The sequence below is a fragment of the Gadus chalcogrammus genome, chromosome 15 (assembly GCF_026213295.1).
Source record: "Gadus chalcogrammus isolate NIFS_2021 chromosome 15, NIFS_Gcha_1.0, whole genome shotgun sequence".
Classification (NCBI taxonomy): Eukaryota; Metazoa; Chordata; class Actinopteri; order Gadiformes; family Gadidae; genus Gadus; species Gadus chalcogrammus.
Genome location: NC_079426.1, coordinates 6,252,304 through 6,272,863, shown reverse-complemented (window position 1 = coordinate 6,272,863; position 20,560 = coordinate 6,252,304). Strand labels below are relative to the sequence as shown.

Here is a 20,560-nt window from a genome sequence, read left to right as displayed (position 1 = left end):
CCACTAGAGGTCCTGCTGTACTCTCAGAACCCCGCCTCACGGGGGAACAAGCTCAGGAGGATGAGGGGTGATTAATACGCCACTGGGAGGCTGCGGTAATTCCGAACCGTAAATAATTACACAGCTGGAAGGTACGTTGTCCGGGAAATCGAGAGAGCAGTCGGGGACACGGGAGGGGGATAGAGAGAGAGAGAGAGAGAGAGAGAGAGACAGAGCGAGAAGAGAGGGGAGAGCGAGAGAAAGAGAAGAGTGAGCGAGAGTGGAGAGGAGAGAGGAAAAGACACAAGAAAGTTTGAAACTGGAAACACATGCTTGGTGGCGCATGTATCCAGTTTCTGTGTGGCGAGGAGGATGGGGAGCGGTGGGGGGGGGGGGGGGGGGGGAGAAGCCACACAGAACCAGGTAGGACAGGATGTGTTCCCGCTCAGTGCCCCCCTGACCGTCATCCGACACCCCCACTTTTGTGTGGTTGATTTGATCCAGAAAGAGGAGGAGGAGCGTCCCTGTTGAGATTGGGGATACCTGTGGTCCGTTGAGGGGACAATCACATCTTCATAGGCGGGACCCAGTGGGGCGGGGTTGGGGTTAGTGGCGTTAGGTTTAGTGGGGTTAGGGTTTGTGGTGTTCAGTAGAGGACTTGGCGGGCTCCCATGCAAGAGAGATCCATCGATGCATTTTTAATTATCTTGATGTGAAACTTTGAAGATATGTGCCAGTTATAAAAACGCAACAAAAAATGCAATTTTTGATTTTAGAATGAACAAGAAAATATGAATTAAACCGAATTGAATCCCCATTGCATGCATTAAGCAGCCTTTTAAAATCACACACACACACACACACACACACCATCATTCCCCTGAAGGCATCGGGTCCATTCCAACAACAACACGCTCGCTATCACTCACACTTGATGTTGAAGGAGGCGTTGGTGGAGTGGAGCGACTCGCCCGAGGCCGTGTTCTCCACCACGCACTCGAAGTTGCCGGCGTCCAGCAGGCGGTCCACGGCGGTGAACTTGAGGTTGCTGGTCTCCTGGAAGCGCCGCTCGCTGCTCTGCAGGGGCTGGCCGTCGTGCAGCCAGCGGTAGGTGACGTCGGCCGGGTCGCTGACCTCGCAGCGGAGCATGGCACTGCGGCCGTGCAATGCATCCTGGGACTTGGGCTCCTTGGTGAACTGGATCGCGGCGGTGGCCGTGGACAGAGCTGTGGACGGGGAGGTGAGAGGGAGAGGGAGGGAGGGAGGGAGGGAGGGGTGGAGGGAGGACAGGATGGAGGGGGGAGGACAGGGAGGGAGAGGAGGGGAGGGGGTGGAGGGAGGAGGGAGAAGGGAGAATGGGAATTGAGATGATTAGATTACAAGTGGGTCGCAGTTAACGGTTTACTGGAGTTTCCATTCATTTAGAGCCCACCACAGCCGCCCACTTAGCACTGTGAAGCCATTTAATCCTGGCTTCAGCTTTTGACTTGTAATCATTGTAAATCATCAGAAAACCCACTGCCGAGGAGTTAAGGTATTCTTTGTGATTCTGTGTCCTCACAAAAGGCCTGGAGGAGACACACACACGCACACATTTGAACAAACACAGACGGACACACACGCTGCGTGAGACAGCCCTATTAAAATAAACCAAGACCTGCAGACCTACCCCCTGCACCTCTTTAATCTGTTATATCCTCTGCACGGCCTGTGTGGCAGACATTGTTTCTGCCCTATTTAACCGTGACTCAGAGAGCAGGGAGCAGGGACAGTTTGAGTCACTGACTGCAGCACTGCAAGGTTCAATCTATAATGCAAGATAGGGTGACATGGCGTACGGGACTATAAAGGGGGTTACTTAGTCAAAGACAGGAGACAAAAGGCCATAGAAAAGAAAGTAAATGGAAATGCATGATCAATTGCATTTTTATCAACGTTCCCAGCACTACTCGTGGTAAGCCTGTGGTTTGCCAATGTCTAACGCGTCTCCTCATTCCACAGGCAGCTGCAGCCATCCTGCTAGCTGGGAATGGGTTCCTCCGTGACCTCATTCATAACCCAGCTCCTCGGCATGAAAGGACTGCTCCTCCCCAGGCCTGCATCAAACAATGTTATCATTCCGTCAGACTATGCAACGCTAAGGAACGTTCTGCTAGAGGCGTCGATGGAGCATGCCTGTTTGTGTGTGTCTCTGCGTGTGCGTGTGTGCATATGTGTGTGTCTGTCTGTCTCTGTGTGTGTGTGTGTGTGTGTGTGTGTGTGTGTGTGTGTGTGTGTGTGTGTGTGTGTGTGTGTGTGTGTGTGTGTGTGTGTGTGTGTGTGTGTGTGTGTGTGTGTGTATGTGTGTGTCTGTCTGTGTGTGTGTGTGTGTGTGCATGTCTGTTTTTCTGTGCATGAGTGTGTCTGTCAGTGCATGTGTCTGTCTGTCTCTGCCTGTGTGTGTGCATGCATTCCCTCGGGATTAGGGCAAACAAGGAAAGAGTGTGTGTGGGGATCTTTCACTAGTATTAAATCAATGAGCTCACTGCCGATGGCCAGCAAGGGTTACACCTCCACCGTTGACTCTTCTCCCTCCCTGCCCTTCTACACCACCCTCTCCTCCCCTCTCAGAGCGACCCACTCCGCCCTCTCATTCAGGCAGTCCTTTGTCTTGCCACAGGTGGACCGGTAGAGAGATGAGGGGAAGTCAGGCAGGGAGACAGACAGTTGGACCGGCGAATGGGAAGACAGACAAACTGTTGAAATGGACAGTGGACAGACAGAGGATAAAGGGACAGACAGCAGTCAGGCACAAAGACAGACAGCTGGCAGAATGTGGAGGGGAAGGACCGACAGGCACAAAGACAGACAGACAGACAGACAGACAGCGGACAGGATGTGGGTCAGACAGACCGACGAGATGAAGGGACAGGCAGCCGACAGACAAAGGAAGACATACAGGCAGCATGTGGAGGGGACGCATGAGGGTTCGTGAGGAACAGAGGCATGCTCACAGCCATCTGCGACTCATCCGGAGGCAACTCCATAAGACCGCAAGACCATAAGACCGCAGAGGCCACGGCGGCACCGCGGCCGATGTTCATTCACAAGACTGTCGAGTCGCAGAAATAGAAAGAAGAACGGGAAGAGAAACAAACATCTGTGTGATCTGGTCGAGACTGGCGCCCTTTCACAGCTAATGTTCCCTGACAGGGCGCTACGTCCGCGCCAACGTGCGAGCCGTGCATGCAGCTGGAGCTAGCACGCAAACCGTTACACACAGACAGACCCTACCCCCCCCCCCCCCTCCCTGTGGTGTTACCTTCAGAAGCCACATCACACAGCCAAGGCATGGTGTTGATGGTTTCATCTGAGATGCATGCTGACGCGGGGTGAGGTGGTGCGTACGTGTGCGCGTACATGAGCGCGTGTGTGTGCATGGGCTAACTACCAAGGTAAAAGAAAACCAGAGTAGAGATAGTGGAAACAGATAAGACGTTTTCCACATACCGCAAAATGACACGGGAGAGAGCGGGGGAGAGAGTCAAAGAGAAGGAAAGGGAGGAAGAAAGAGAGAGGGAGAGGAGGAGGGAGATAGTGAGATGGAAAGACAGACAAGGAGAGAACAAAGGAGGAACGGCCGAGGATGGATGTCAGAGCTGGGCCGAGTCCACTGGCTCTGGGAGAGAGGGCCAAGTTTACCGGTCTGTTCAAACACAAGACGGCACGTTGACCTACATAGCCATACTACAACACAACCACTACAATAAATACACACATACTCTACAACCAGGGACACATACACACACACGCACTATACAACCAGGGACACACATACACACGCACTATACAACCAGGGACACAAACACACACATGCACTATACAACCAGGGACACACACAATACAACCAGGGAGAGACAAACATACACACAATACAACCAGGGAGAGACAAACATACACACAATACAACCAGGGAGAGACAAACATACACACAATACAACCAGGGAGAGAGAGACACACACACACACACACACACACACACACACACACACTACAACCAGGGAGACACACACACACACACACACAATACAACCAGGGACACACACACACACACACACACATCTGTCCTTCTACAGACTGAACCACTGCCAGTGTGCCTTACAGCACTGGAATGCTCCCATTTCTAGCTTGCGACCCCAACTTAAACTGTTGTGCAACCGCCTCCACTGATATTGTTTACATGTGGCGGTAATATCCATGTCCCGGTGAAGGTATACTCCATACCCATTGATTCGCTTGTGTCTGTGAATCATCAGGCAGTCAGTGCATAGATAGGTCTCATACGCCTATGAGACCTATAATTTAAATGTTTAAAATGGTTTGCTAAAATGGACAGTAAACAATGCTTGATTCATGGATCATATGCATTAATTGACAGAATCCGATCGGACTCATATTAAGGTTTGGTGTGCCTCTAGCGTATCTGCATTAGGACAGAACGCCAGGCAGAATGCTCATACACAGATGAATCTCCATATCAGGCCGAATTTGGCCAAGTGTTTGCAGAGCAGTGTTCTCGCTTCCACGAATGGCTCATAGTGTTACATTTGGCGGGTTGAGGCTGAGAGGAGGAGGAGGAGGGGATATCTGCATGGAGAGGGATTCTGTTCTGCTCGCTCCGCTTGCCAGCCCCATTAGGCAGGGCTGGGGTGTCAGTCTGTCAGCGCGCAGTCAGCCCGGCCGTAGCATACTTAAGTTTCCCTGACACGGTGTCTACCTGCCATGATGGGCCCCATAGACTGCCTCGCTCGCCTTTCTTTCTTACACGTGCACCATCTCAGTCTCCTACTCTTTCGCCGTAGAATGCACACATTGCGTTGGGGGAAGTTGGCAGGCGAGAGGATATGGCAAGTTGGGGAAGATGGTACACCTTACAGCAGACCCAGCACTATTTATATCTATCCATCCCTCAATATCTATATCTAACTATATCCATCCACCTATAAAGCTATATCCATCGATCTATATCAATATCTGGCTACATCTATCCATCGCTATATCTATCTTTATCTATATCAATATGCGAGTGAGTTTGAGACGGACAAACGTAAATCGTGTATGCGTTGGTTTTTGCGTGCATGTGTGAGTCCAAGTGTTGACAGCTGGCTCGATGTCCAGATTTAACAGTTGGAATGAGCTGGGGGAAGTCCGCAGAATGTAGCCCTGTGGTCGACCCCTGGTGTTTATCTGGAGTTATCTTCCCCTGGTCGAAACGCAAGACTGCTCTTCAACACCGAAGGGCAGTGAGACCGATACGCCACTGTGCTCCTGTCACGTGTGACATGCCTTTTGGATGATCCTTCCGTGAACACACAGAGGAATAAAACGATTTCAAAAGAGGTTGCTATTGTTGAGCTGCATGAAACACGGGGTGAAAATGTCCTTGCACAAAACGCCAACGAATCACAACTTTCTTTTGTTTGAAGTGAAGAAGTGCGTGATCAGTGAGTTCGAAGGATTGTTTGTTATTCCTAGACTCCGAGGCTGCAATCAGGGGTAGAGTTGTTCCGATACTGATACCAGTAGCGGAAATTCTTCAAACACTGCCTAAAATGCAGTATCGGTACACACTCGGCATCGGCCGATACTCAGGTTCAGGATTCGGGAAGGAACCCCTCTAATCAGGAGGCCGTTCTAACTTTTGCACACTAGCGAGTCAGCACTCAGCTGGTGTCACCACAAAGGGTTGCCCTGTATCCCTGGAAGTTTCCCCTCGGAAGGTGACCACACACAGACACCCACACACGCATCAGTCATCACTCATCAACCCCGTCACAGTCCTCTGCCGTGGGGTTTACCAGCGCGGCCCCCCTGCCCCCCAGCCTGCGTGCTTAATCACTCTGTCAATGGGGAACATCTAAACAAATGTCAAGGGAGTCAGGTGGAACAGAACCCAGGGCCTCGGGACACCACTTAGCCCCACACACAGGTATTCAACACACACACACACACGCGCGCACACACACACACGCACGCAGCCTTGTGCGAGTGCTTGAACCTATACTTGGAAAAGGGTAATTAAAATAATCTATTTGATTACATTTAGGCGACGACGAAATTGTGGATGAGATTAAATCAATTGCATTCCTCTCCTGACGGAAGGGAAGGGACATTAGAGGCACTGTTTTCACTCAGATGTGTACACGCACGCACACACCCAGGCCTCGGGTGTCACAATCTACATAACTCCATTAGTGATGAAAGCAGCGGGCCTGGAGATTACATCAGCCCGGTACACAAGTTTGACAACAAACAGCAGGACTTCAAAGTGGGAGGAAATGGCCCCCACAGGAGTAGCAGAGATGAACTGGCCGCTTCAATAATTGATCAACTCCCAAACTGAGTTGACGGAGAGCTCTGAGAGCGAAAGCGCAAGAGACCAAGTTCAATTCAGAAGACTGCGCGAGACGGCTCATTTACGGGTGTCAACCCTTTGGAGTAAGTCATGATTTCTGTGAGTTATGAAATGTGGCGAACGATGAATGTTTAGATGTTTAAGGGGCTGTTCCATTATGACCAGCGCTCTGCTTCTAACCGGGCGTGTTCCAAAGCAAATTACAGCAGATTCACTGTTGCTCTGGAATGGCCGACCAACGGCATTTGCATTCCTGTCTTTGCGGTATAGACTAGGTGTGGGGGTGGAGGAGTTGAGGGTGGAGGCGGTAGGGACAGAGGGGAAGGGAAGAGGGGGGAGATGAGTCCGAACAACAAGTTGTTAAGGATGACCAAGACATGGATGAGTCTTCTGTCTTTAGCCGAATTACCAAAAAAACGACAATCTGCTTCATTAGCATCGCTTTTCACACACCCTCTTAATTTAACTGATCTCGATGATTCATTATTAATAATTAACGAAACAATTGTCTGTTAAATCCGATTTTTTGCTTGTATTTTACGTTTTCTCAAGGATGTTTAAGAAAAAGAATAAGAAATTATGACTACAAACAGTGTAATCAATCAAAAATTACCTTTTTGACGAGGTGTGAACGCAATTGACGGGTCAGTTCACTCTTTGGTGTTACCCTGGATTCTATCCCACCCCGTGCACCACCAGTCTTTAACCCACAGCTGGAGCCGGTCAGCAGCAGGGTCCTAGACGCAAGACTGCAGAACTCACAATGGTGTCTCCATTTGTAATCATCTGCCATAATTAGATTTGACCAGAGAGCTTTTGATCATGTTCCCAAGCCTTCTCACCAAGTTGCGACGGGGCGAGACGCACTAGATAACATCGGGGCAGCCGGAGAGAGAGAGAGAAACACTAGTTTTCCCCAAATGGCGAAAAGAATATACACACTTGTGTTGAAAAACTCTTTGTAAACCGAGATGTCAAGAAGATGAATTAGAGTTAGGAAAACAGCAAAGACTATGGGAATCAACAGCCGTCCTTGATGAGAGCGCTTACATTTGTGCACGTGTGTGGCCATGAGGAACCTTGGGTATGCTTCTGCTCATTTCAAGGTTTAGGGTGGGGGTGCACGGTTCTGGAATAGTGCACCTTCCTGGGGGCGTTTAAGACCTTGTAAATGCACTGGAAAAAAGCTGTTGACAAGAACCAATAACAGCCTTGCTAATTAACACATACACTTGTATGCAGTAATACTATGAAACAACGCCTAATTGTGCCTTTCTTCATTTCTTTTCTCATTAATTATGGATTCACCAAAAAATCTAGCCGAAAATAAATAAAGGATGAGGCATTGTGTGCATACTATTACAGTGGAAATTGTATCCGAAAAAAAAAAATGGCCCATCATCTCAACTTCAGTTTAATGATGTACTCTACGATGCTACACTCATGTGGGAGATAGAAGCACAGAAGTGGTAAAATATTGCATTTACTGTAAGCTCTGGGTGGAAAACAATATTTCATATTTCCCTCTGTATGGAGCCTTCCTTAGGAAGCCATAAACCAAAAGGTTTGGTTTATTTCAGCTTTGATGTCATCTTGGCTACCTCCACACCGGAGTGCGTTTGCATGCTTTGTTGCTCGCGCTGGCCGGTGGTTCTACGCCAAGTCTGCCTCAGAAGCCACCCTCTCATCCCGGGGAGGACAACGAAGGAGGCTGGTGGAGGAGGAAGAGGTCGTCTGAGGTGGCTCGACTTGACGAAGGTGGCTGGTGTAGGAAGAGGAGGTCGGCTGAGGCGGAGTGACTTGATGAAGGAGGCTTGTGGAGGAGGAAGAGGCAGCGTGACTTGACCAAAGAGGCTTGCAGAGTAGACAGATGTCAGCCGAGGCAACGTACGTGACCCGACAGATCGAGCAGACCGGAGAAGAGGCTCCAACTCGTAGTAAATCCAGTCTCTTCTCCGAGGCTGGAGCCTTCATTCAGAACAACCTAAAATCAATTACGCTATCAGAGTTATTCCATTCCACAGAATTTAATGGAATACGTGTTCAAAGGAGCAAAGCCCAAATCAATTTTATATTCACGTACCGCCCAGAGTGCACAGACGCCCACCTAATCCAATCACAGAGCACATTGTATCAGGTGATCGGGTCTTTGTGGAGATGTGCAGATTGCTTAGGGTGGAGGTCGGGGTGGGTGGGTGTAGGTAAGACTGTACTTCTCAACAAGTAAGAGGCTTGTTATGTCAAACCCTCTCCAGGGAATTCTACCAGGAATACTCCAGGAATATTCCAGAATACTCTACCTGGTCCCTTCGCCTTACTCCGTGTCTCGGAGCACACTCTGCAGCGCTCTACACAAAGACGGACCCCCTAGATGCATTATCACCAAGCAACGGTAGCATGGCAACCGTATCCGCCACCTCTCTCTCCACTCCTCCAGCCTTCATTACCTTCGCTCCCTCGCCCTCCCTTCCCCCCTCTCTCTCTCTCTCTCGCTCTCCAAATGGTGAACACAGGTACACACACAGCATCAGGGAGCTGTCAGTCTGAGGTCCTCATAGCACGCCCACGTACGAAAACGAGTCACAGACGTATGATCTCGGTTGTGACGGCTCGCGCAATTAGCACTCGAGCCTCGAACGAGAGCGGCGCGACTCGTGTAAAGATCACGGCGAAGTCGAATTCAAAGTGAAGCGCGTAGATGATTATGCCTCTCTATTCTCCTCCTCCTCCGGATTGCTGGCTGGCTGCCAAGCCGACGTCCGTCTTTGAAGTTGAACACGGCCCCCGCATCAGGTCCAAGTGACCGATAACAAAGAGCAACACTAACACTCGCGCAAGTGGGAGTCGAGGTGGGTGTTGGTGGCATTAGAACCGGCGTCCCAGTGTTCCTCCGAGAGGGCTCGAGTCTCTTGCCAGTTATACCGCCGTTTTGGCGTGGCGCTGGGGAGGAGCATGGGTTCAAAGGTCAAATGCGTCACATCGAAGACATTAGTCAGCGTCTCGCCGAGGCAGTACCTGGAATCAAGATGCCTACAGAGAGAAGGAACCCTTTGGGGAAACGTCTCATTTCAGTGACGCCTCACACTCACACGTCACACAATATAAATGGATAGTTTCCGAGCAAATTGGAGTGAAGAATAAAATAAAAACATGTTTTTATGGATGAATCTTTGATGAAAAATCTCTGCTGAAACAAACATAAGCAGACACCGCTACATCGCGACAACACTGTTAATTTCCTTAACCAAACACCGTTTCCACGTTGTTGCAAATGCTCCTTTGAACCTCACAGCAGTTCATAGGCTTTCAACGGCGAACTAGTCACGGTATCGCTCATCCTTCTGCACCTTCCCCAGGCTGCCATTCCACATCCAGAATAGAGCCGTCTGCCCTCCCTCGACTGTCAACACCCGCTCATAAAGGCAGGCCGGCTGTTGCGGCAGGGGGCAGGTCTTACTGTATCACTCCATCTCCCCAATACCGGCGCACATGTGCATACAGGGGGGGGGGGGGCTAAGCTGAAGACCGGGGAGTGGGGGGGAGGAGGGGCAGACATTTTATCATCTCTGCCTGGAGCGCTCAAACCGTGAGGCTGGCGAAAACACACGCAAACACACACACAAGTTTACCCACAACACCCCGAGACTACTGCACTGATCCCGAGTGATGAAAGGGCCCCTGGGTAATATTACCCATGATTCACCCTGTTATTTTTTTCCCCATTCGTTTTTTTAGACGACAAAGCAACGCTGCCTGCAGCTGCGTTGGGCAGCAGGATCGTGAATATGCGAGCAATTATTAGATTAGAAGGGATTAGTGTTTGCCCAGGTAGTGCGGTGCCGGGCCAGGGCGGCTCGCTTTGGTCCTACATAACCGGCCCCCCTAATCCAATAATGGAGCACTCTAGCAGGGGCCCGGAGAACCACCACTGCAGCGGCAGAACATAACATGCATGTTTAGCTTTGCTTCGTCTCAACAAAGAATGTGTGTACGCTCCATGGACGGCGGAGGGGAACCAACACCGACCGTTTACACAAACGCTCAGAGCACTCCGCCGGGAATGGTCTGAGGATAACGTCTGAGTTTGGTTTAGATTCGCGATCAAACGGTGGTTTGAACGACGGTGTGGGGTCCACTCCGGCGGAGTGCCACGTAAACCTCCCGGATTCAACATCTTCAGGGGGGGGTTCTGGAGGAACGTCCTGGGGGTGGGGGTGAGGGGGGGGATGGGGTAAACACGGACGGGTGTCTGATATAGATGTGTGCGTGACCCGTGGATACAGCGCTGACTGACTAACGAGACGGGTTGGGGATAAAGCACGGGGGCCAACAGGCAGGGGCTGGCGTGCCTCCGTGTCTCAAGCCTTCTGAAATATGATCCTCGCGGATCAACCATGTCTGAGGCCTAAACAGAGAGAGGGTGGAAGAAATAAATTATGTATCCCCCCCCCCTCACCCCCCATCATCATCGAAAGCCGAACCCAAACAAACAGCCAGGGAGGGAGACAGCTGGGACCGCCTGCTGTAGGCCGACACCCTACAGAGCGCAGCTACCAACAATACTTCTCTGGATAGCCCTGTGGAGCGGTACCCTCTCTCTCTCTCTCTCCCTCTCTCTCCCTCTCCCTCCTCCCCTCTCTCATCTCTCTTCTCCCTCTCTCCTCCCCCCTTGTTTTCTCTCTCCCCCTTCCTTGTTTTTTCTCTCTCCCTCTCCCCCCCTCGTTTTCTCTCACTCTCCCCCCCTCGTTTTCTCTCACTCTCCCCCCCTTGTTTTCTCTCTCCCACCCTCCTTGTTTCACTCTCTCCCACTCTCTCCCTGCCCCACTAGTTTTCTCTCACCCCCCCTTCGTCTTCCCTCCCTCTTTCCCCCCTTTCTCTCTCCGCCTCCGCCTTCTCCCCCCTCCCTCTCTCCCCCCCCTCCTTGTTTTCACTCTCTCCCACTCCCCCTCCCTCCCTCTTTCCCCCTTTCTCTCTTCCCCCCACCCCCTCACTCCTTGGCTCCAGATGGACTCTACTTGGCTGCCTTGCCCCAGCCTCGGTCTCTGCAGGCCGTCTCTGGCTCGCATGCCTCCGCGTTTGGCGCGGCTCAGACATCAGTGCCTGGGGGGGGGGGGAATGGTCGCCTGCTGCGACGACCAAGTTTGGAAGAGAAGGCAGCGATGGAGAAATCTGGTCATTTTTAAAGTGGTCATCACCTCATAGTCAATTAAAGGGCTACTTTGAAGGTAAAGTTTAAAATAGCTTGGTCTGAATTGGATAATTATCAGACTGGTGTCCGATAAAGAGAGGTGGAGGAAGATAACGAATGGCAGATGGAATAATTAAACGATTGATGGATAGATGGCTGGAAGAACGACAAACTAAATTCCCATGGAGTGCGTGTCGATTGATTTCCTCCCTTCCCGAGTGCAACACGGACTCCATTAAACCGCATCATGCATGTCTGTTTCTGTCCTTAGCACGCCATTGCAAACGGGTTTCATTCGGTGGTACACTCCGGAAGCATGTGGTGTCCCCAAAAGCCTCAGCTAGCCCCTGTGGTATAATAATAAACTGCCCGGGTCTTTCTGAAGTGGTGATAAAGCTTTGACTGTGCTTTTTTATATGAAAAAAAATGAATGGTTGAATTTGTTGTGCAACCCAGTATATCGTCCCCTACGGACCCATCAAATACACCACAGGTGTCCTCCTACACACACACACACACGACCGGGATCTGAGCGCGTGTCGTGCCATGGGTTAGTCACTTACTCCAAGAAAAATGTTATAAGGGCATGGGTGGTCTCCGAACACACACACACACACACACACACACACACACACACACACACACACACACACACAACACACACACACACACACACACACACACACACACACACACACACACACACACACACACACACACCTCTAGAGTAAGGTATTTACTCTAGCTGGCTCCCAGCCTGTTTCTATATTCCAGTCAGCTCTGTGGGGGGGGGTGGGGGGGGGGTTCCCAGCACTGGTTTGCAGGATCCGGTGAGCAAGCAGTGTGTGGTCATCAGACCTTAATTAGCACGGCTCCCCCGACCCCCCCACCCCCTTTAACCAGGGAGCACTGTGGCTCCACTCACACGGACACCCAACTCAGTGACAAAGAGCGTCTGTGAAGGCGGGACGAGGAGGGGGGGGGGGCTCAGTCGTTGGCGTGCGTGCGTGAACGTGTGTGTCTAGTGGAGGGGGGGGGGGGGGCCTGCTGCAAAGAGACCCTTTCTCTCAGTGGAGGAAGCTACGGCCACTTCAGTCCGCCGTCACGGTGCGCATCGCAACACAGAGGGCTGGCAGCCGAGGCCCATGAGATAAAAGGTCTGAGTGAGCACGCACAACAGAGGGAATGGGCACACAGAAACGTGGACCACGCGGTCCGAGTTCCACGTCGCCAAGTATCTTCCCCCGCAGCTGCGTCCAGCGGAACCAGCCAGGTGTCGGGGGGGCCCCCACGGAGAGGCCCCGGCGGAGACCCAGACACAAGGCACTAATGGGGCACTTTACGGGGAAGTGTGTCATCCGACAAACAACATAAAAAGACATCAAAGGGCATTGTTGCGCCAAGAGGAAGGGAGAAGGGAAAGCAGGGAATCATATATGGAAGGAGAAAGCGAGTTTGAGAGAGATGGTGTTTTCCATCCAACGGCTTCAAATAATCTGATTACATTGCATATATTAAAAGATTCTGATTACAATGAATATCACCCCGTAATTAAGTGGGTGGGGGGGGGGGGGGGGGGGGGAGGTGCAGGCTGCCATTCGAGAGCCAGCAGGTGGTCCACTAACTCGCCAATCAAGGGAAAGAGGGGAGGAAATGAGCGAGCGCACAGAGAAGAGGGGGGGCGATTAGACAGGATATAAGCAGCTGGTAATGCATTCTCCCCGTTCCATTTCCTCCCAGGTCCACCAGAGAGGGACCTTCACAGACAACCACAACGTTCTCTGAAAGGAAGAGTGGAAATGCCGGCACCGGCCTTTCTAAAAGGATTTCAGTGCATCTATTAACGTTTCTCCCTGGTTTGATTTCCATACGTCGTTCTGTTCCAAAAGGGCATGGGGTCCCCCCGGACCTGGGGGCCGGTAGGCCGCACGACGATAGAGACATTTAAAGTTCCTCAGCTGGAATGACCCCCCCCCCTCCTCCTGTGAGGGCATTGATTAGCATAGATGCGGGCGGGGCTACAATTATGAATTCCGAGCAGCAGGCTGGGGAACATGGAGATTTACCGAGAGGGAAACGGGCAACATTTTGTCCATTTTCAGTTGTGAATGGTATACGCTGCGGCGGCCATCTTTAAGTAGTATGTGCACACAACAATCAACATTCATGGGCCAAGAGGTGAAAGCTGGCAGAAGGACACGAGTCGAGACAAAATAACAAAGTCAAGCGCATCGGTGTTGATTGGGGAGCCACTTATGGGCAGGTATTAACGGCTCCAACATGTCCTCCAACTCTCTGGAGAAATATAACGGCTTTGAGTAGAACGCAGCCAATCAAACTACACTCGGCCTTGACAGAATCAAGCATGCTTTGCAGCCTTCGCCGGCGGCGATTGTGTCTAATCACAGCACAAACTGCACCCAGAGGCTGCGTTACCTGGCAACAAGCAGCCCTCGTCACGTCGCCCGTCCACTCAGGTGCCTGGGAGCGGCGTCGAGGTGATTATACGGTGATGGCTGCTTAAACAGCTCCGAGCCGGGCGCCCTCATGAAAAGGGCCTTTGTGCATCGAGACCTAAGTCAACGGTCAGCACGCCAGCAGATTACAGTACACCCACCTCTCCAGATGGAAGGCAGATTAGGGCCCTCGGCGGCAGGAAATTAAATGTTTGGTCTCTACGTTGTGGTCGTATGCAAGTGTTTGTACAGGTAAGGGCCCCGTTGATATGGATCTAGACACCGACAGCCAGACTCTCAGATAGGACAGGAAGAGCGATAACTTGCTTCCTGGGGGATAAGTAGGGCCGGTGAAGGTCTTGCGTTACAAGAGGGTGCCACAGTAGGAGTGGGACGTGATATGGGACAAAGAACGACCTTTCTTCTCAAACCCCTTCTCGTCTCAACAGTATCAATGTATATTTACCTTACAGCTACACAATTTGTGCATTGCAATGGATTTCAAAATCCATTCACTAAACCACACTAAAAATGCAAAACATAGTAAAGATGTTTAAAACGCAGTGATCTAAAAACATTACGATGCAGCTTCCTATAGTAGTCATACACAATTATTCTGGTCTTAACAAGACGAGACCATGGTTGAGAGAAGAACCTTGTATTCAAAGATCTAAAGTAATATCCCTGAGGAATTATGAACCAGTCCTGATTGAGATTAGGCTGTACAGGGAACATTCCTGGTCTTGTGTATTCCTCCAAGAAACCATGCCTGGCTGTTGGGGTTAATGCAGGCCTGCCTACTGAGCACACTCCTCAGACCCCAGCCTGGAAAATCTTCTCAAGTACCTCCTGCATCTGCTCAGCAAATGTCTGCGAACAATTGCTCGTCTTCCATGTGTGCATGGACCCGGAGTCTATTGTGTCCTCGTGAATGCATCTCATAAAATCTAATTGGTAGAAAGATTAAACGAGGGGGAAGACAATCAAGGAAAAGGACATGAGGATAATTGTGAGAAACCCCCCCCAAAAAAAATACGGTGAAAGATGTGCTTTTTGCTCTGGACCGAACAAAGAAAGAAATAAACAAACCGTATGCAAGTGTGTGTGTGCCAGTGATTTCCTTCTATGCCTAAGAGCTTTATCATCCCACTACCCATTTCCAGCCTTAAGGGGGTGTGTGTGTGCATGTGTGCGTGTGTGTGTGCGTGTAAAGGTGCTCTATGGGGATTTTAAATGGCCTGCTCTCGTCTGCAGGTCTGTTTCCGCTCAGGGCTGTGGTCTAATGAGGACTGTGTTGGGAGTTTGAAGAGGTCTGGGCCGTAGTCCTGATTCACACAGAGTGCTGGAGCCCACACCCGATAAAGGTGGTCTTATTTATCCGGAAGAAAACCTTTTAAACCGTTTTTTTTTTTTACCGTTTTTAATGAATATGAGAGTATGTAATATGCTGATCGCATCTCTGGTAGAAAAACTTGATTTACGTCATGACCGGAAGACATAAAACTAGACATGTCCTCATTAGCATTTTCTGAAGAATCTTTGGGGTGTGTGTGTGCGTGAGAGTGAGAGTGAGAGAGAGAGAGTGAAGTAATATGCAGATCGCATCTCTGGATGAAGGGCTTTACCGAGTTCTTGACTGGCTGACATTAAACTAGACATGTCCTCATGTGCATTTTCAGGACAAAATCTGTGTTTTTGTTGCAACTGCCAACTCGTATGCGTACTGTTCGGTTAGCATGCTAACGCTAAAAAGGCTTATAAGCAAGCACGCCAGATTCAAATCCATGGGCCACTTTCAGGCAGACTTTTGATTGATTGAATGATAAAGTGGTTTCACAGTTCTTTCACTTTCTATAATAAATAATAATATACAAATGTATTAAAAGTACAAAATGTGTGTTCTATAAAACTATCAGTGCGCACTGCACTGATAGTTAGGTGGTGGTGTTGATTCCTAGGCGAAAATTACAACAACAAAAAAGGAAGAATAAAAAAAATTAAATAAAAGAATAGCAATAGTGTAACACTAGTGTAATCTATTCATGTAGCTCCGTATGTGAGTAGGTCGGGGCGGTGGGTGTATTCATAAGTTCTTCCAAAGTTGTGTAAGCTGGCAGATTTAGTAGCGCGACAAAAAGGAAAGGCCGTGACTCCGGGGACTTCAAAGCAGAGGCTCAGGAGGATCTGTGGATAAAAAGGTGTCAAGGGACCAATCACCAAAAACAATGACTCCCAAAACATATATCACTTGTGGGTGGGGGGTGGCAGGGGTGTCCCATGGCAATGGAAATAAAAAAAGGAGTAAACTCATTCCCAATCTTGTCTGTCTTTAAGTAGGCAAAACCCTTGCAGACGAAGTGAGAGATTAATGGATGCTCCGTCTGGTGTCTCGCTCGCTCTCGCTGCGCTTCACTCTCGACGCAGAACAACCGAGATAAGCTTTCGCTCACTTAAGTGCAGGAAGTTTTCCCTCCCCCTTTATAGCTTCCTGAATTGAGAGGAGAGTGTGAGTGCTCTCTGCAAAACAATGCTCTGCCAAGTAGGGTTACACGGCTCTGGTCTTGTGTACAACACTGCATTTAAGACAAGGAAATTAACCCTGTTTTTCTACTTAAAACGAGGCGAAATACGAGATGCACGCACAACACCACGTTACACTACGCGTTCACAATTCCTACGTTTCACTGGAGTAACATATCGTAATATCATAAAGAACAAGATTTCACTAAATTGAGTTAAGAATATGAACGGCGTAGATTATTTGATGGTAAATCCATGTCACGTGGATGCAACATGCAACAATGCATTCTCTCAGGGGGTTCCCAAAAGGTCTGGCCTTCTGTGGCTGTCACTCAGGCAGCTTTAGCGGGAGTGCTACTTGACACTTGTCCAAGCCGGCGTAAATGTTTAAGACAACAAGAGCAACAGGTGATGCCAGGCTCCGCTTTCCCAGTCACATCGATGCCACACAGTCAAAGGATTAACGGGCGAAATTGGTTTTAATCGGCAGTGTGAAGGGGGGGGGGGGGATCTTTTGCATTCCTCAGTCGTTGGCAAACACACCGAGTCCACAACAAAATGACTTCCTCCCTCCTTGAATGTGAAAAGAGGGGCTTTGGTAATCAGCGAGGCCTGACCTCCACAATGAGCCCCCCCCCGGAGCGCACTGTCACTCCCACGCCGGAGAGAGACAGCGCCCAGCAGGCGGTGGCTGGGCCCCCCCGGGATTTAATGAAGTGACACCTACGGGCTTCGCTCACTCTCTCCCTCCTAATTGGCCGACGCGGATGTTTAGGAATACTGGGGGGCGGGGTGAAGGGTAGCAGCTGTTGTTAAGAGCAGCAGCATCTTTGGGGTGAAGTGAGAGAGTGAGATAGAGAGAAGAGGAAGAACGGCCATATATGGACGAGGGATAAAGAAGCATGTCGAACCCCCCCCCCATGGTGACAACCAATTACCTGTTCTGAGTCCGTCTGTCAGAGCCCTTCTCGTCTCAAAGCCTGGACAATACCGCTTCCTGTCTGAGGAGTGCGGTAACCCAGGGAGACCGTGGCCAGGCCAACATCATCCCAGAGCAGTCCCACTCCGTGCCAGACATGTCAAAGAGGAGCAGGGCTACGTCCTGAGCCGTTTCCCTCCCCATTCATGTTGTTTGGACCTTGTGTAGTTCGTGTTACATTTTGCACTACATCAATGTGTTCTCCATTACGTCTGTCTTCCCCGAGCATGATTCAAAAGTAGTAATAAAACCTCTGCACTAGCAGTCATCCTCCCCTGAAACATCACATTAAGAGTGTCGACGATAGGAATTAAACATTACTCTTTGTTGTCGGAAGCATCGCATTAGTTAGTATTCCCAGTCACGTTTTCCTCCAATAAAACGCTTCCAGGACAAGCAACCGGGCGATGTATCCGATATGACTCAACCTTGTCAGCCCCTCATCCAGGTGCCCATTAGGAGCCTGACTCAATCGATTAGCAACGGTGAAATGGTTAACCCGTGAGTCAGCGTGGTAGATCTAACTAAGGAACTGCAGCGGTCAACTAAAAGCCTCGCGCATCTTTGACGCCGTTGGTCAATGGAAACAAAAAAGGGAGACATCAAAGCTTTGAGCCTACCTTTGATGGTGGTAGCATCATCCAACGCGTCAACATGGACATAGGGAGAAAGAGAGGGGGAGAAAAAGAGAGGGAGAGGGTTAGCTAGCAGCACAACACCAGATCAATAACTAGCAGCAACCGAAGGGACGCATCGATACCATGTTTGACTAACTTTTAGGATTTCAACATTTTTAGGAGAATTCTTCGATAAACATGGAATATTTGAAACCACTTTACAAGGCTTGAAATGCAAATGTTCATAAATATTTGTTTCCCATCCTTTGATATATCAAACATGCCTGTAAAAAAAAAAAAAAACAGAACTATTTTATCTAGTATGTTAGTACTGGAAATGGCAGTGTACATCCACCCTGCCATAATTTCCTCCTCTGATTCGATACCATACAATAAATACAGATACTGGTTTTAGAGAGCAGGTAAGGAGTTAGTCATCTTGCCCCAGGATGCTTATAGGAGGACTGAGTACAATGAGTATCAATCAAACCAACAACCTTTTGGCTGAGATTAAAACATCCTGACCAGAGCAACAAATTCCCTTACCTATAAACTCGACACAGAATACATTTTCTACAAAGCTTTTTCTCTGTGCACTTCACCAACTCCAACTATGGTAAGTGCAGGTCTCTCTATGGAACCAAACTGGTGCATCTCCGCCCCAGAGAGTGGGAGTGGGCGGGGGGGGAGTAATTGAACCAAGGTGGAAAAAACAACGAATGCCAAATGTTTGGCTGAAAACGAGACAGCCCTGTGATGGATTTATATTTCCTTTTCGCTGGCGGTGTGGGAAAGCAAAACAAGGCACCGCTTTTAATACAGCGCAGAGCTAAAAGGTTCAACACATCCTGCCTGCTTCATTTTATTCCAGCGCTTTTTTCCACTCCTGAATTTCGTGTGTTCGCCCTCCTGGCTCACGTTGTCAGAACTTTCAGATTTCGGTCTCTAAGGGAAGACCTATGAAAAGATGCACCAATCGTGTTCTCAAAAAGCCCCCCCTCCCCCCCATGAGCAGTGAAACATTAATCTTCCAGCTCTCCATTCGTCTTCCAGGAGTTTTGGGCTCATCTTGACTCCTCTACCCCCAAGGAGGGGCGTGCAACGGTGCTTGGGTTTAAGGTGAAGGCAGGCACAGGATAACGGATAGCCCCTATCAAAACGGAGCACGGTATGGGTGGATGGATGGGTGGGTGGGTGGTGCTTGTTGTATGATTGTATCAGAGAAGGCCGGCAGAGAAGCGGCAGACATTACCCCCAGTCTAACTCCTCCGAGCCGGTCGGCCGTACCTCCCCTGACAGGCTCTGAACACATTGCTTTATTGCCTGTAAAACAGACACCCTGGCCTATTTAGGAGAGGATTACAGGAAGAAGGAGCCTGCTGGAGGGAGGAGGACACTCCATCTCAGCCGAGGCCTGGTGCCCCGAGAGCCTCCGGGGTGTTGGGGCCATCAAGGAGACAACACAGCGAGTGTGGCTTTGTTCGACCTGATCTATGGCTCGAGCATGGAGAGCAACCAGTGAATGATTCCAGATAAGGTCAGTGGCCCCTGGTTGTTCAACTTATGATTTTTAAATGGTCCCCTTTGACCAGAACGCGTGAAAACAAGCCAAACACGACGGCCCCAGCAGGGTTGCTGGCAGGCACGCCGACCCCGAGGTCAAATGTCGCTTTACGAGGACAATAGACAATAGACGCTGCGTTGTAATCAAGGAAAACAAGCGTAGCCAGGGCGCACGCGCACACACGCACACACGCGTTTAATATCCGTTTGCAAGCAGACCAGTTGGATTTTGGTTAACTTTTTTTTGTCAATGGCAACACATGCTTGAAGTAGCAAAGACTAATTAATCCATGGATAAGCTTGGAAATAAACCACAAAGTCCTCATCCTAGCGATCTGGGATCCCTTTGATTATAAAAATTCATCGGCTGGATCATCCGCATAAAGCAACCAAAATTTTCCTCATCCCAAAAAATTAATTATATTAATAATATTACATGATAAATATTAATATATATTGCCATTATGTTCAGAAGACGATAATGATCCGATAATCACAGCGGTACGGTAGTAAACAGTGTTTAAAGTGGCGGCCCAAGCCTCTCCAAGATCAATATACTGGTCGCCAACAGAAACCCAAGATGGGGGGGGGGGCGGTGTAAAGAAGACGAGTGAGGGTCAGCCCCCCCGGGACTCTCCCTGCCCCATCGTTCATCTCAGAACATCTTCAAAAGGCAGAAACTCCAATAAAACCTGAGCTGCTGTATTGAGTGCAAGAAAAAAGCATCAATCCGGCCTTCCAACCACTCTCTCTCTCTCCATCCTCTGCCCATGTATTAACACCTGATGCCTCTGCCCGCATCAACGGCTGCTGCCCCCGAGACCCACTCGTTCAATTATTTATTTCCTTTAGGAGGTTTATCTG

General features: G+C 49.8%; 1 protein-coding gene across 1 annotated transcript in view; it reads right to left on the bottom strand.

The window, feature by feature from the left end:
* ptk7b (protein tyrosine kinase 7b) overlaps positions 1–20,560 on the bottom strand; it is a 71,251-nt gene that overhangs the window by 27,751 nt on the left and 22,940 nt on the right. Inside the window, exon 2 of the mRNA XM_056610103.1 lies at positions 909–1,205. Coding sequence (XP_056466078.1) covers positions 909–1,205 — 297 coding nt within the window. The remainder of the gene's footprint in view (positions 1–908; positions 1,206–20,560) is intronic.